A 17,557-nucleotide genomic window follows, 5' to 3' on the forward strand; every position below is an offset into this window, starting at 1 on the left:
CAGCAGGTCTCTTCCGTCCCAATTAGTCAAAAAGCCACGAGCTCACTTCTCGCCAAAAACTTCCATTGGACAATTTCTTTATTTCCATGACTTTGCTAACAAAGCCGAGCCCACACACGTATCGCTTCTTTGAATTACAAACTCCTGGCAATTCCCGTACATGCGCAGCTTGTCACAACGCCAGCCAATCAGTCTGCGTGCAACAACTAGTTCTTCACGCGATGCCAAAAATCCTTGAAGGTGCCAAATATGAACCTGCGGCTGTACACGATCCTACTTTTCCCAATCGCTTGCAGCTCTGATACCAAATGATACATCCTAGAAGCGGTAACGCCTAGCTTTTTTCAAATCACGGGCATAGACACACAAATTATCCTCCCAGCAAACCTCGGTGGTAGCAAGCTCTCAAGAAGATTATGCTAGGTGAAAGCTCCTGCTCCAAATCCCAACGAGCCCCAATTCCCTAGATGGATCTAGTATGCTACATGTCTTCATTCTAAGGTACCTCCTAAATGCATCATTTACCCCTCTCTTGGGATAACATTGAATCATTTGCCCCTTGGCACATTTAATGCATTTAGACCCTTTAGCCTTAGATCCACCTAGTCTAGTGCCATATCACCCTCACCAAGGACCTTGAATCATTTGCCCCTTGGCACATTTAATGCATTTAGACCCTTTAGCCTTAGATCCACCTAGTCTAGTGCCATATCACCCTCACCAAGGACCTTGACTTGAATTCCTTTCTGATCATTTACGTAAAGCCCAACAAATATAATACAAACATTGATCCTTTAAAGGAAAATGTCGATTGACCCTTCCGAGGTCATGTTACCTAAACTTGAGCGTAACAATAGAATTCCGAGAGGACCCGATGAATATATCAGGATATGCTTAAGGGGAGAACGAGAAACATGAACAAAAGAGAATAGTTGAAAGAGCAAATAATTATGCGAAGACCACACGAAAGGCCCACCTGAAGTCTTGCTAGGGCGTGCAACATGGAAGGAGAAAGTAAATACAAGACTGTTGCGGAGTGCTTCACCCCCATCCTGAATAGAGTCATCCAGAAATCCCAAAGTGGCTTTCTTCAGAACATATACATTCTGGAGGATGCATTCTTAGCTTTGGATGGTCTACACTGGAGCCCATGAGACCAATCAAGAACGTGCTTTATCAAGCTTTTGAATTTTATAAACGCTTACGACTGAGCCAACTGGGATTCCACTATGGAGTGCATGGGAAGCCATTCGGTCCACCTCAAATGGCCAGCTCAAGGGCTTGGTACACCTTTGAGATCTTCCCATTACTTGTTCAGACCAGTGGTTGGGGTTGCCATCTTGCCCCTCACCTTCTCCTTATCTATGCGAACACGCCACGTTACATCTTTGAGCAAAAGGCGCAGATGTGGATCATCATAGGCTTGGAGTTCTTAACGGCTTGAATGTTCTTCTTGGAGTTCCTTAATGGCCTGAATGTTCTTCTTGTCAGTTCTTGGATCTACAAAGTATTCAGGTCTATATGAAGGCGGTTGATCTATATTGCAAGGCTACTGGGGTAAACATAAAGAAGCTAAGACTCAGTTTATCCCCATGGAGGAAGCCTTTCCCATCCAGGAACACAATTGGAGTGCTTTTTTGGCTGGCGACATCATCACATACCTAGCCATCTCCCTTGGGGTGGTATCTAGGCATCTTCCTTGGGATGAAGTCGAGCCCGGGAAGGCTATCGTTATTGATCAAGCAAATAGACACATGTCAAATGGGCTCCTCATTGTTGTGGGGCCTAGTTGGCCAAATACATGCGAGCTACCCTCTTCCTCTACTTTGCAGGTTATGAATCCATCTCATTACAAGCTCTAAGAGGGAAAACCCTTGAGCAAGTCTGTTGTGCCTAATAAACGGTAAGAGGCATGTAGTCCATACCACCAGGACTCATTGATTTACCCACATACCTCACTTCTCACCGTTGGAGATGGAGGAAGAGGATATAGAGTGGAGAGAGCGAGAGTGAAGCACAATGTTGTATTGATATTGCAAGAGTACGAACGTACAACACACACTTAGGGCTATGTAACCTCAAAGCATAATAATAGCCCTAACTAGCCCAAGCAGGGAAAACTCCTAATTGGGAATAAAAGTGCCCCTTGGGTAAGGTGTACACACTAACCCACTACTGACATCTTACAAATCCCCCCTATAGGGATAGCGTGCACATGTACAAGATGACAAATCAATCACCAAATGGAAGTAAGCCTAAAGTTTTGCAAAAAGCTTCAAAATTTTCTCTAGGTAGGTAGAAAGAAAGAAAGAAAGTTTATTAAAAGTCATCGAAAGGCCGAGACTAAAAAATCCAGCTACAATGAGCTGAATGGGTGGAGCCTCTACGCGGGCATCCATACCCAAGACAAGTGCAATAAAAAAATAGAAACACTAGTACAAAAAATGTATGTGCCCATGGAGAGAACGGAAATTGTGGTGGGGCATCATTGCGGTGGTCCTCTGGATGCTGTCAAGCCCACAGGAGGTCCTAGTGATATACAAGGCTGCGGTGGCACAAAATCCATGATAGAGCGCTGGTGACGGTCAATATGTGTAATCCATTGTGGTCTCCTAGCTATGGCCCTATGTCGGACAAGTGCCACTGTCACATCCATCAACCGTGACTCTGACTTGTGAACATGGAGGGAAGATACTCAAGTCTGATCTGTTGCATCGACAGGCTAACGGATCTCTCGTGTCTCTCACTCTAGGCCTCGGCTACGCCATTTCCTTGGGTCCTGTTGATCCATGCTCACATGGAATCTGGCTAAGCAGCTTGATCTCGTCTATGTGTCCTAAGTCTGCATTATAAAGCCTCATGAATGAAAGTTGCCAAACATCTCTGATCCAGGTAAGACAAGAGGCTGGAAAGGGGTCCAAATCCATCTCTGAAGAAACAATGGTAACGACCTCGGATCTCCTAGTATACAGAGCAAAATGCTCCTCTGACTCAATCTTCTGTAAATCACAGACTGTAGATGTGACCCTCTCTAGGTACGCCCTCGGCCTACCCACTGTGTGCAGCACTGTAGGCTGCCATACAGTCCAAGAGTTGGGGCTGGAAATGGAGAGAACATACTTGTACGGAAGGTACAGCTGAAGGTACGTGCTGTACATTGCGACGGTGCAGTCATGATGGCTGCTGTAAGGACAGCACAGGTGCTCTTGTAGGCCCTGGAGAAAGGGCAGAATGGTGGGTTGTTGCATGGCCAGAAGGCTACAAGCTCATCAGCAGATTTGCCAGGCTAGAAAAGCTGCAGAGCAGGGATGGAGCAGGAGCCAACAGCCTGCGCACAAACAGAGAGCCAGGGGAGAACTCCAATAGGCGGCAATACTGGAGAGGTCACCAGCCTCTATAAAAAGGCCCCATTGTGGGGGTATTATAGCAGTTCAGACTGGAAGCAGCCTCACCTTTTGGAGCAAAACTTGGCCAGAGCTTAGTGCATACCTACAGCCAGTAGGAGAGCACATGTATGCAAAGGGCGCTGTCCAAGGAGCTCGCACTACGGTCACGGAAGCTCACTGAGGAGCACGAAACCTGAGGAGTGCAAGAAGTAGGAGCCGTGTTTGTTCTCATCATAGAGCATCCTGATGCTTTTGTGTTCTCTTCTGGACACAAAGTTGAAGTTTAAGCATTCCCTTCTCCTCTCTTAAGATATTTCCATTGCACACACCTTATCAATTTCTATTTCCGCTGCATGAAGAAACTAGCCAAGGGCCTGGTTTCTCTGACACTAAGCCCCACTAGTAACGATCCCCTTACATGTTTGTAGGGATAATTTTCAAGGACAAGGATCCCCTTGAGACTTTTGAGCTGCTGCTTTTCCTGTTTAAGGTCCCCTACCTGCCTCTACAAACTTAGGACCTGTGTGTTCATTCTGGTACGAGGCAAGGCAGAAGAGGGGGGGGTTGAATCCACCACTTGAGCAGACGACTTGACCTTTCCTGCCGACCAAAACTTTGAATGCCAAAACCATGTGTGCTAATCTGTTGTGTAAAAATATAGGTCGAGGTGCTGCTGTGTGGGGGCATGTGCTCAGTCGAGCTTTGAAGACTTCAAGCTTTGTAGAATGCAAGTCGAGCTGCTGCTGTGTGGAGGCGAAATGAGCTGTGGAAATGCGTTATGTTGCAATTGCGGGTTCGAGCTGCAATAACGGGATGAACTTCGAGCTTAGGGTGGGTTCTGCTGGGAAGGAGAGTCCGAGCTGTAATCGTGTGTGCGTGTTTCGGGGGGGGGTTGTTGAAGCCACCACTTGAGCAAATGACTTGACCTTTCCTGCGGACCAAAACTTTGAATGCCAAAACTATGTGTGCTGATCTGTTGTGCAAAAATATAGGTCAAGGTGCTGCTGTGTGGGGGCATGTGCTCAATCGAGCTTTCAAGCCGTCAAGCTGTGTATAATGCAGGTCGGGCTGCTGCTGTGTGGAGGCAAAATGAGCTGTAGAAATGGGTTATGTTGCAATTGCCGGTTCGAGCTGCAATAACGGGATGAACGTCGAGCTTAGGGTGGGTTCTGCTGCAAAGGGGAGTCCGAGCTGTAATGGTGGGCTAGAATTATGGCAGTAGCTGGGACAAACGAGCTGCAAAACTTCAAGCTATGGTGGCAGCTGGGGAAGTTGCGGCAAAATGGCCTGGTTTGAGCTATGGCAGCAGCTAGGGCAGACGAGCCGCAAAAAATGGGCAGCTCCAAGACTCATGGTAACTCCTGGGTTTGGCTTTGGAGCTTAGCTCAGCTAGGAATAAAAGAGGAGAGGAGGATCGAGAGACGACACAAGCAACATAGGCGGAAGAGGAGACTACGTGTACACCAAGCGATTACTAGAGTCACACTAGACCCCACGCACTGCCTACCTGCAGATGAATGTTCGGAGATGGTGGCTAGTATCACAACCTTCACATTTGGGTTGCACAATGTAGCCCAGTGATGGGCGCACACCAAATCTAACCAAAGGCCAGCATAGCAAATGTCTAGCTGGACATTGTTTTACCAATTGCAATCAATTTGGGAGCAATGCATAAGCATTTGCGGGTAATTTTACAAGACTTAGCTTATAAGAATCTTTTGCACTCTCACAGATCGAGGAATACACTCCCGCACAATGGCTATTAGCATCTACTCTAGAATTACCTCAGGCAATGAAATCGAACCCTAAGATGTAAAGCACAACTCTAATTTTTCTTAAGTGGCTGGTCATTTTATGGTTTGCAAAAGCATTATATACGTGCTAGATACACCCTTCTTGGGTATTATGTGCAAGTAGTTTCCAAAAGATCTAGAGGCTCTTAGATGCACTAGGCACTTGAAAGCTACTCTTGGCTCTTAGAACGACTGCAATTTTCCTCTTCAACTACCCAGCCAAACAGGGGGCTCCTACATCAAACAAGTTTTGGGATATGCAGCAAGGTCTTAGACATAGCAAACACACTTGCCAAACATGTACTAAAGCACACACTTAGAAACAGGTACTGCAACTTTCAATCAATGTTAGGTCTCCGTTAGAAATTAATAAGATGATTCTCTCTCTCTCTCTCTCTCTCTCTCTCTCACTCACTCACTCACTCAAACACACACACGCGCACATGGCATTGCTACCCAATGTCCAAAGGCTGAACGTGTTTTTCTCCATTTGTAGGAAAAGCAACAACTAGACAACATCTTGTCAAACTTGCATGGCACTGCAAAGGGTTCCAACACCTTAAAAAGGTTCAAAGCCCTAGACATGGAGTTATCAAAGGCCTTGGAGGCGAATAACATGTCAGAATACCAGTTCCAAAGGTACATCTTAAGCATTGGCCCCAAATGTCTCCAAAAGACAGTCTCAATGTGCATGTGTGTGTGTGTGTGTGTGTGTGTGTGTGTGTGTGTGTGTGTGTGTGAGAGAGAGAGAGAGAGAGAGAGAGAGAGAGAGGATATGGTCTGATAATGAATGATTTTACAACTGTCCATTCTCGAAACCCAACAAAAGCGACATGATAACATCACAATTGAATAAAAATTGCAGCTCCACATCTAGCTGGAAATGGTAAACATACACATTTTCTTTTGTGAAATCCATTGAAGATTATATTACACGAATCAGTCCCAAAAGCTGGGACCTCCAGTTACAAGCATCAGAAGATTTCATTATATGACAAGAAAGCGGGATGACACCCACACCCCCCTTTTTTTTTGTGAAATCTGCTTGTCATTATATTCCAAAAGACAGTCCCAAAGAAAGGACAATCAGCTACTAACATCAGAAGATGTCATTATATGACAAGAAGGCAGGATTATCAAGATCCTGAGCATGTAGACAATCATCACACTCTTTTTTTTTGGGTGAAATCCCCAAACTTTATATTATAGTGAGCAGTTCCCAGAAAACGAACATGCTAATAACATCAGAAAATGTCATTATAAGACAAGTAAGCATAAGCACCTAATTGACGAGCACAAAGGAATCATAAAATGATTGTCATTCAGAAAGAGTGAAACTTGGAGAAGGTGGGATCACCAAAGACTCTATGATTCCTGGTAGACAATTATCTCTGTCTCTTTCTCTCACGCACACACTTTTTTATAGTGAAATCTTTTATTTCTGTGTGGGAAACCCGAAAAAGAGGTAAAAACCCACCAATAGGTACAAAGAAAAAATTTACAAGTAAAGCCTTAGAGAAAAACTCATGAGGCAGCCCAAAAGTTACATATCCATTGGAGGAGAATGAAACAAAACATCCTCCAGTTTCAAATTGTTGCTTTGTAAAAAGTGATGCAGTGGAGTAAAAGCACCATCAATAAAAACTAGCTGTTTTTTGCCCTTGTGATTCTTCTTAATATAAGCTGGCAGCCGGAATTTTCAAATCATAGGGTCAAAAACCTGTTGTAACCAAGGATGAAAAGAATCCAAAGAAAAAGGAACATTTGCATCTTGAACAGAAATAGACTCTGGCACGATCATCACAAGTGAAGGAGCTGGATCAACATCAGTACCATCTGAAGAAGGAGCTGCATCAGATAAATCATGACTCATCGTTTAAGCTTCACTCCGAGTATCAACCTGAGATAAAACATGTACAACATCCTGTATAATCCCCTCTTCAAGAGGAACATCCATATCCTGAGGAGAAGGAGGCTAGTGGTGCTCAACAGGAGACTAAGCCTGAGCTTCTTTAGCAGCAGAAAGATTGGCCTGTGATTTATCTACCTTCCTCCAGTAATGCTTCGGAGCAGTGAATGAAGGCTTATCTAGTGAAGCCATAGCAGAGACCAGAGGAGAAGGGGGAGTAATCTTGACTGCTGAGGAAGGAGCAGGAGGAGTGGTCTTGGAAGCAGAAGGGCAAGCACATGCAAAATGACCAACCTGGCAGCACCGATAACAGGCTGTAGGAAAAGAGGCAAAATGCAACCGAATGTGCATCCGATGGGCAAAACCCAGATCACGATCCGAAGTAGAAGGCATTGGTTGCATCATATCCCATAGAACACAAATACGAATATCCCGAGTGGCCTGCAAAAACTCCTGTCTCGGAATATGAAGAGGCCTCCCCAGGAGCACTGCAAGGGTAGAAAGATGCTAAAGAAGAGGAACAGGCAATGCTTTGAGGGTGATCCGTACCGGGCAATGAGTCAAAAGAGAAGCTGCCCGATCAAAAAGAGGATCCCAAGGCATGACATAAGCAAAGAAACCTGCCCCAGGAACCCTAGCAGAACTGACAAGGCACTCCACCACCTCCGTCGAAGAACAGTGGCCATAATAAAACCCTTTGCCCATAAAGACAAAGGAGGAAATGAGATCCAGACCCACGGCAGCTTCAGCCCAACGATGAAGGTGAGCTGCAGAAAGAACCCTGCCCATAAAGTAGAGACAAATCCCAAGATGCTGAGCTTGTCAAAGACTAGAGATCACAAGGGCAGAGTCCAAAGAACAAACCAAAGGAGAACCCGAAGAAGGAACTTCTGTAATGGAGGCAGCACACATCTGGCAAAGAAGATCCAACTGGAGAGGAGAGGAAGGTTCATCTGCAACATCCAGCTTCGCCGATTTGAAAGAGCACGAAGGAAGCAAAAGACCTCTCTTCCGCCGAATGAAAACACGTGTGGGAGCAGAGGCAAAAAGAGGAGCTGAAGCAGAGAACACGAACGAGGCATCTGTCAACTTCAAGGAAAGAGCAAGACGGAAAGGGCTGCTCTAGAAGAGGTATGGATTGCACAAAAGGAGCAGAATCGGGCTGTACGGACAGAGTATGCAGAGGCGCTGTACGAAAATCAGAGGCAACAGGAGGCTGGGACTATATGGACGTCTGTACAGTCTATACTGTATGCAGAGAGGGTACGGCCGAGTGCAAGAAAGGCATGGATGAAGATAGGCAGGGTACGGATGTGGGCTGGAAAAGTACAGCTGCAGGCTGCAGGGACAGAGCAGGCACAGGAGGCTGCGAGCAGGAAAGCAAGGTAGGTTGGGGCTGTACGAGGCGAGAGGGAGGCTCCATCACTCTCCATCGCTCCTCCTCCTCTCTCTCTCTCTTTTCTTCATTTACCTCCAAATGAACTTATAGCCAGGCCAGCATACATGGACACACACCTATCTCAGGGGCTACGTAGTATTATTGGCCAAATTCGAACCTCATCACATCAGTTGAGAATAGAGATAGGGAGATACACCCACACAGCCCCTTAGGATCGGATATGTCAGTTATGCCAGCAGGAGGAGGAGACAGAGGAGCATTACGTATGTAGATGCACAGTATATTATGAAATCCGAGGAAGATACCACTGTCTATTCAGAAAAGGATTTGGCCCACTCCATAGGGTGATGGAGTACGAAGATAAAAAATGATTGGGTTTGTTTTTATCAAAGCTCAAGCGACATAGAGAGACTTTGTTGGGAGACAGACAGCCGAGACCAGCCCCACCCAGGCAAAGTTCACTCAGAGACTTCTTCACTGCCAGCACCTCAGCTAGTTTTATGCCCTCCCTGCCATCAGAAACCCCTGGTGCCACCACCACCTTATCACACACAGGCAGATTGCCACACTCTAGTGGTGTGATTTTGGACCGAGCCATCGCCATATCCAGGTCACGGAGGCCCAGGCTCCCAAGACCCCGTGCACCGTGCCCGGCACCCATATCTTCATCGGATCCGTGCCATCATTGCCAAACACAGGAAACGTGTGGCACCGAGTTATGAGATCCTAGAACTGCCCATGATTGGGATTTTTGACATAAGAAGAGTGCAATCCTTTTATTGATTAGCTTTCTGCCTATGCTGATCAATTGGTACTTTTAGTAAATAATTGCTTGGTATTTCATTAGTTTTGGGTCACTTGCAGTCCCTCTGACTGTAAGTACCTTTAGTAGCTCTCAGCCTTCAGCTTATTTATTTTGTTGTTCTCTTTGATGAGACAACACTAGCAAATGTATCAACTGTTTTAGTCTCATAGGCCGTTTGGCCTTTTAGAGATGTTAATATATATCTATCTATCTATCTATCTCTCTCTCTCACACACACTTTTTTTTTTTGGTGAAACCAGTAACTATATTATAAACATGAGATCAATGTACATGACATTAGACTCCAAAAGAGAGCCTAATGGAAGAACTCAAAAACAGTCAGAAAACACTTCAAGGCTAGTAGCATCCAAGTCCCTCGCAGCATAACTATCATATAAAGATTGCTTGAGGGACATTCTGAAGAAAGCATATGCCTGAGGAAACTGTTGTCCCATCCTAGAATGCAATCTCTGTGTCCAAATAGTCCAAAGTACCCAAAAACGAGTCCAGTGAAAGAAAAGGAGGAATGGAGACATTTGGGATGAGAAGCATCGAAACATCCAGAAGAGTTTCCCAAATCTGATAGAGGGAAACCGAAGCCGCAGCAAATGAGAAACATGAGTGATCAATAACCGAGAGTGCAAGCAAGACTATAACAAATGGGGAACTGTCTCACGGTGATAAGAGCAACGGGAGCAGGAAGAGGAAGCAATGCAACATGCTGCCAATTTCACCCCAATGGAAAAAGCTCCCACTGTACATCTCCAAAAGAAAAGCCTCTGTTTCAATGGCAATTTGGCTTTCCAAATTTTCTTGAGTCGTGATTGCCACCAAGATAGAGGCCTATCCAAATTCCAAAGAGTGTTGGCATGCTTATCAATCCATGGCGGTGGAAGAAGAAATCTGTAAACCATCGAGGAGGCCAGATTATGCATTGAAAGCGAACAGGTAGCAGGGGATAAGGAAGTCAGATTCTTGTCCAGCAATCTGTCAGTGGAGGAACAGGAACAAATTGCTGCAACATAGTTGTAAGTGTTCTCCAAATGGGCCGATGATGCAGACCCAAGGGGAATGTCCTGCAAGCTTGTGGGAATGAAAGCACATAACCATGTTGATCCACAACATCTCCGATAAATCTTTTGCCCAGTTTCATAAGATTATATGCTTTAATAGGTGCCTGTAAAGCGAGAGGCGATTCAAACACCTTGCTCCAATGGATGCTTTCCAAGTGAAAAGAATTACCATGATGGAAAGAAGCACCTGTCCATTTAGCATAAGAGAGAACTCTCTTCCAATCATGAATAAAAGCAGTAGAGACAGGACAACCAAGAATTTTTCCCTGAAATGTGGTCATGACTGCTTCCTAGTGATCTGTAATCCAATGCCCATATGCATGGGACGTCATGTTTCCACACATAGCTGCTAACATAATAGCCCATGGCTGTTTTTGCTGAAAAAAATCAGCAATCATAGTGCTCTTTCTTGCCAGCATATGAAACTGAAGATTGAGAATATTCAGTCCCCCATGAGTCTTACGAGAACAAACAGCCTGCATGGGAAGAAGTCGCAATGCCTTTTTGTGAGATTTGCTTTTCCAAAATATCTCCATAGCCTGGGACATATAGGAAGCCAAATGCTTAAAAGACCAGGGAAGAAGAGGCAAATAAAATTGCACATATGCCATAATGATAGACTGTACTATCCAAAGTTGAACATGTAGAGGCCAAGTGGACAAATGCCAGTATTCCAGCTTCTTGTTGATCTTTTGAAGCACCCATTTGAGCTGTTGTTGAGGGGTAATATTCCAGCCAATGGGATATCCTAGATGCCTCACAAGAGTATGGGAAGGGAGGATGTGGCCTGGCCAGAGAAGTGCATGCCAATCAGCTTCTTTCAATGCTAAAAGATTCGATTTCTGAAAGTTAATATGCAGTCCAGCAGCTATGCCAAAATCATTCAGAGTATGCATCAAGTGAGAGAGGTCACTTCGAGAATTCCTGGGCATGAAATATGAATCATCAGCATATGCCTGTGCAAGAAACGCCTGTGCCCCTAGAATTTGCAAGCCATGAAGCTGCCCTGTAGTTGCAAGATGGTCCATATGCAACAATAATGGATGAGTAGCAATGGCATATAGTAGCGAACTAAGAGGGCAACCATGTCTCACTGAGCAGGTCATAGTCCATGCTTTTGACAACCCACCACCAAGCAAACACTGTGCAGTGGCATGAGAATAGAGCCAGTAAATAATATGGACCAGCCAAATCCCAATTTATGCATAGTCTGAGAAATAAAATCCCAATGGACAGTATCAAATGCTTTGGCAATGTCCACTTGCAGAATGAGAACATCTTGTTTAGAATATTTGGCATACTCAATTGCAAGCAAAGCATTGAAGATATTATCAGTAATCTGTCTTCTGGGAACAAACCCATACTGCCTAGGATGAAGTCCTGCTTGCAAGATAAATCGAACCCTGAGGACAATCATTTTGGCAATGAGTTTGTAAATGACTGGCATAAGAGATATGGGCCGCCAATCAGCCATTGTCTCACACAACCTTTTTTTGGGGATCAATTTGACAAGGCCATGTTTCCAAGAAGGAGGAAGAGATTGTTCTGCCCAAGCATGATTGATCATAAGAAGCAGAGTATTCTTGAGATCACCCCAAAATGCACGGAAGAATTCTACAGTCAATCCATCCCAACCAGGAGAGCTGCCTTTACGTAAATGACTCAAAGCATCATCCAGTTCATTAAGCATAAAGGGCTTCTCCAGTGCACGAGCCCGTTTCGGGGACAATATGGGCTGAACATGCATCAGAAATTGAGACCTAGCTGCATTCACTTGCATTGAATGATCAAGCTGAGGAGAAAAGAGATGCTGGAAATGACTAGAGCATTGTGATTCCAATTCTGATTTGGATGTGGTCCAGGTGCCATCATCTTGCCTGATTCTGTAAATATCCTCCTTTTGCCTATCCGCATGCAGGCTTTTAAAGAAGGCTTTGGAGGAGCAGCCCTTATCCAAAAGGGGTTTCATGCGAGCTCTGATTTGCCACTTCTTTAATTTGCGAAGATCATTTTGATGGATGATGTGCACCGCATAAGCACAGGAATCCTGTTCAGAGGAGGTGAGCTGCCTATGAGAGCTGATTAAATCCATTTGTTGCTTATGAGATTGAGCCCATTTCAGCTTAAGCCTGAGGTTTCCCATGTAACTTCGTCCATAATCTTGAATAACAGCCTGCAAACGATGGGCAAGACTGATCCAGGCGAAATCCATGTTCTCCTGAGCATGTGAAAGGAGGGGGTGGACAGCCACTCTCACCATGTTCTGAAATTGTTGATGCAGCAAGTAAGCACCATTAACATGGAGTAGGCGACGACCAAAAAAAGGCATATCATCTGTCAAACGTGCTATAGATAATGTCAAGCATACTGGGAAGTGATCAGATAGCAAGAGGGAATGATCAACCCATAGTGCACATGTAAAACTAGCATACTGCTGAGCATGCAACAAATACCATCTGTCAAGTCGAGCCCAGTAATGAGTAAAGGCATTGTGATGGTATGTGTAACCCATATCTCTATCCCTTGTTGAGAGCCATAAATCTTCTGCATGCAAGAAAGAAAGCATATCTTCCCAATGTTGAAGCTCAGTGGGGATCATGTGAGAACGATGAGTGGTACAATGCACTTTTCGGGGGTATGCATGCTGGTGAAACATGATATGCAGCCCACGGTTGCTTACAATGACCCCCAGGGTCGATGGATGGTGATCAGATGCATCTGTCATGCTGATCTTTATGAAATAGCATCTGTTTATGCCTCTCAAACTTCTGCGACAAGAGCTCGAATGTGGGCCTCCCTCAAACAATATCCATGGCTGTCCAATGCCTTTTTGTGTGGAGACTTTAACAACTCTCTCTCTCTCTCTCTCTCTCTCTCACACACACACACACACACACACAGAGAACTATTCAACAAACGTTTAATTATTGTGCATGTCATTTCTTTGTATCCTTTGTGAAAATCAAGTTAGATGAAAGTAGAAATATTTTATCGTTATAAATTCTCTAAAACGCTATCATTCAAAATAGTCCCCAGAATAGAACTGCTAGCTTAGGATGGCTAAATGAGTGTCGTTTTCAGTGAAGCATCTCATGTGCTTCCAAATGAGAAATTGTCTGATCATATTAAAGAGAAAAACTAGAAAGTCAACTCTATTGACAACTTTCAAATGTGATATTGTCTAGCCACTTTATGATCATAAATAAGAGAAAAAAACTGAAAGGCAACTCTGATAACAAATCTGAAGATAGTCATGTCCAACAAGAATAGCTATATGAGCAAAACCCTTTCCTGATAGAGCATTAGGAAAATACCAAATGTGAAATTGTCTAGCCAGTTTATGATCATAATAAGAGAAAAACACAGAAAGACAACTCTGATAACAAAACTGAAGATAGTCATGCCCAACAGGAATAGCTATATGAGCAAAATCTTTTCCTAATATAGCATTAGGAAAATCCCATCAATGTGTGTCATACACTTCGTTAAACTCACATTGACAAGCAGCACTATCTTGTGTCCGATTTCAGCACACTCAAAGGCACAAATAACTGTGAGCATGTTTCCAGATATTTGCCAAGCTTTAAGAAACCATTTCGTCTCCTTTCTAAAATGTACTGAACTGAAGTCCTGTGATGTATTAACAAGGTCTTACAGCTGGTGTTGAGCATGTCTAACAGCCCTTGCAAGTGTATCTCATTGCTTCAAACACCCCTACATTAAATCTAAATTGACCACCATGAAGACCATGCTTAGAGCCAAATCAACATACTTCATACTGTCTTCACTCTGCTTTGAAACTTAATACAGTCTCAAGTCTGCTTGAAAGCCCATATGTAATGCCATCAGGACCAGGCAACTTTCCATTGGAGGCTGTGCATGATATCCTTCTGAGGGAACTGCAAAGAAGTTAGTCTTTCAAGGACAATAATCCCCGATAGTTAGCAGTAGAGAAGGCCTGACCACCTGTGCACCTTTATTCATCAGGGTTGACCACATTTTTCAAGTGCTAGGAGTATGTGCAAAACTAGAGCAACCCCTTTACATGAACTACTTATATCTTGCCATTGTGGTCCTCGATATCAGGTCTGATTCTTTTATTCCTATATCCCATTTGATTCTCTTTGCTTCGTCCCCTTAACACTCGACATCTCTGGTTTTCCCACCCTAAAGGCAAGTTGCAGAAGACTAGATATAGCTTGGAATTGGATGTCATCGGGATGGTTTCCACATGCAAACCAGCCTTCCACAGCTTTCAAATTAGCAGAGTTTAATTTTTCTTTTCTACTATGTGCATTAGATTTTGACATAAACTTGGGAACCTTCCTAGCTCTAGTTAAGGCATCGTACAATGGTGCAATCATACTTATTTCTGAAATTCTCCTCAGGGTAAGGTCATGCCAATGAAAAGAGAGGCTGCCACTCGCCAACACTTTGAATGAACATAGAACTTCCAGGTGCATGCGCGAATAACCTGAAAGGGAAGATAATTGGGTGTACAGAGCATATGAATTGTTGCTACAGAAGCTCCTTGCCACCCTCCAATAAATTTCAGAGTTCTTGAACTTTGACTTGCAACCACAAGAACAAATTTCCTGCAAATGCCAAGCTCCTCTTTGCAATCTGTCACTTGTACAAAGTTGAAGTTACAATGAAACACCCATATGGCTGCAGTATCTTAATACTCTCAGCCATATGTGAACCTCCACCTGCATCAAAGAGCATAAGCATTAAGAAACCCGATTTTCTTATCTTGTATTTCTGGCATACACCATATAAAATGCTCATCATCAGTTCTGGTAATATGGTGGTTCTCCCATCAGGTTCTTGCAGTGGGACCCAGGGGAGTGGGAATGGATTGATGAAGGGCACCGAGAGAAGAGCATCCCCTTCTTTTGTTACACAGTCAGAAATGCCAGGAGATTTCAGCTTACCAGTAGCGGTTGGAGCCCGCCGTCCAGAGCTCCTCATTGGGATAGTTTTCATATTTCAGCAGAGGTGCAGAAAACCTTTTGAAGGAGGCTCTGGAAATCCCTCAGAAATAGAAAGATCACTCTCTTCTTTTGGCTTTCTATTCATGGAGGGATTGCAGTGAACTTGTGGAGATTCAAGGGCTGACCCTACATGTCCTCGATGCCACGCAGCAGTCGAGTTAGTTCAGCTTTGCCTTTGGGAGTGTAGACAAGCGAGGACGATCTAGAAGGGTGTTGCCAGGATTTTTTGCATATTTCATAAAACACCCTTCTTCATGACTTGGGGTTCAGTGGCATGGTTCTCTCTTACTGGCCCTCAGGAGTTTTTTCAGGGACATCACTCAGACTCATCCTTCATTATACGACGACAATCTGTGGAGTCATGCTGTTTCCAGGATGTTCATTTCACTCCTTTCAGAGCTACTCATGCCTCGGTAGACACAGCTTGATAGATTCTGACTAGCATTGCAGCTTGGTGTACTTGAAGGGCCAGATGTACAGAGGCGATGGAGGGTTCACAGATTCACCCTTCCCAGCCTATGGCCAGTATATGGACTAATACTATACACACGTTGATGGCTATCTGGGCAAGCATGCAGGGATCCTCCAGAGTAGCTACAGCCAGGAGATATATTTTTAGAGTTTGGAGAGGATCTCCGTTCCTCTCTGAGTCTGCTTTAGGGTTGAGGTGGCATTTTCAGCCTCCACCTTGGATTTTTGTTAGCTCTTTTTGAGTTGTTTTGGTTTGCTTCAGGGTTGAGGTGGCATTTTCAGCCTCCACCTTGGATTTTTGTTAGCTCTTTTTGAGCTGTTTTTATTTTCATGCATGACATGATGTACTCCCACAATTGAGCTTGCTCTTGCGGCTTTCATTCATACTTAATGAAGTAATCTTTTTGCCCAAAAAAAAAAAAAAGCTCATCATCAGCACCAAGGCATGTCACAAAGGCTTTTAACATGTATTGGTCCTAGTGCCAAGCCACTTTGCATGCAAAATGAAAGCACAGCGTAGAAGGCAAACAATAATTAATGTAAACTTTCTGAAGGGTCATCAAATTTTTTTTGGATATCCTAGACCGTCCAAGCTACATGATTCATTGACATTATAACATTTGCAATAGATTAACAGAGCCTTGGGACTTGGCTGTGGGATTGGTACCGTGGGAAGCTGGAGGATTTCACAGAATGAAATAAGGAAGAGGCGGAGTGATTAGTGAACTGGCTTCAAAGGTCTCAGAGAGATAACGGGCCAGGAGGGAGATCGACGAGATAGCGGAGTCAACCCGACCACCTATGCTATTGTAAGAGGTGATTTATCGTCATGACAGGCCTTGGTTTTGAGCCTTGATCACAAAGCATGACCTATTGTATAGATGATAAACAGAAGATGAAGACTGACTGGCCATATATCGAATAACCACAGCAGCTCTAAAGAGCAAGAGACTAGGAATTACTGCACGATCTGGTTCCAAGGAGTCATGGAGGCTCTTCAATCCGAGTGGAGATCTGATGTGCGGGATTCAGCTCAACTTTATTGCCTGCTCCAAAGTGGATTCAAGGAGAGTTGTGGTGATTATAATAAGCTGATCTAAAGAGAGCGTGAAAGCTCTATGTTATTTTGGGAGAAGGAACAACACCACTGTTGATGATCTTGGGGAAGATATAATAAGATTTCTGACTGTGGCTATTTTGTGGGTTGGATGCATTATGAAGTTGAATGTTGTCCGAGTTGTTGAGGGAATTCTAGTTCTGAAGTCCACTTGTCTTAAGCTGTGTAGTCTTTCGGTTCTTTTTGAGGTTGCGTGGTCCATTATTAGTCAGTTTTGTGGGAGGTTGTCTCGGTTCCCAGTTCAAGGATCCATGCTCTAGTTGCTAGAATATAACTCCATCTATAAGCTGCCCATTCTTTTCTGATCCCATTGGGTCCAGGCCATAAATGCTATCTACTATTGCAGTAAAAGAAGGAAATGATCATATCACTGGAGTTTGGGCCAGGGATTTGTGGTCTGTCAATGTGGAAGTTTTGTTGTCAGTGGTCCATGGTGATTACTGGACTGTAGTAATTTATGTGAGTGATGAGGAGTGGGCAAAAGTTGTTTGGCTGCTGGAGGAAATGTAGTCAGAGTATTTGCTGAATGTAGAGGTGTGTAGAGACGAGGATTTTGAATGAATGCCTTTTACCTTGTGAATGTGTTGTCCAGTTGCTTTAAATGTGGATG

At 44.2% G+C, this 17,557-nt stretch overlaps 1 protein-coding gene across 1 annotated transcript in view; it reads left to right on the plus strand.

Moving 5' to 3' along the window:
* LOC147901319 (uncharacterized) overlaps nt 1-17,557 on the plus strand; it is a 77,786-nt gene that overhangs the window by 49,513 nt on the left and 10,716 nt on the right. Inside the window, exon 10 of the mRNA XM_087376468.1 lies at nt 5,676-5,818. Within this exon, the coding sequence (XP_087232594.1) occupies nt 5,676-5,818 (143 nt within the window). The remainder of the gene's footprint in view (nt 1-5,675; nt 5,819-17,557) is intronic.

Source organism: Dipteris shenzhenensis, chromosome 6 (genome assembly GCF_047967505.1).
Source record: "Dipteris shenzhenensis isolate YYH24624 ecotype China chromosome 6, Dip_SZ_1.0, whole genome shotgun sequence".
Taxonomy (NCBI): domain Eukaryota; kingdom Viridiplantae; phylum Streptophyta; class Polypodiopsida; order Gleicheniales; family Dipteridaceae; genus Dipteris; species Dipteris shenzhenensis.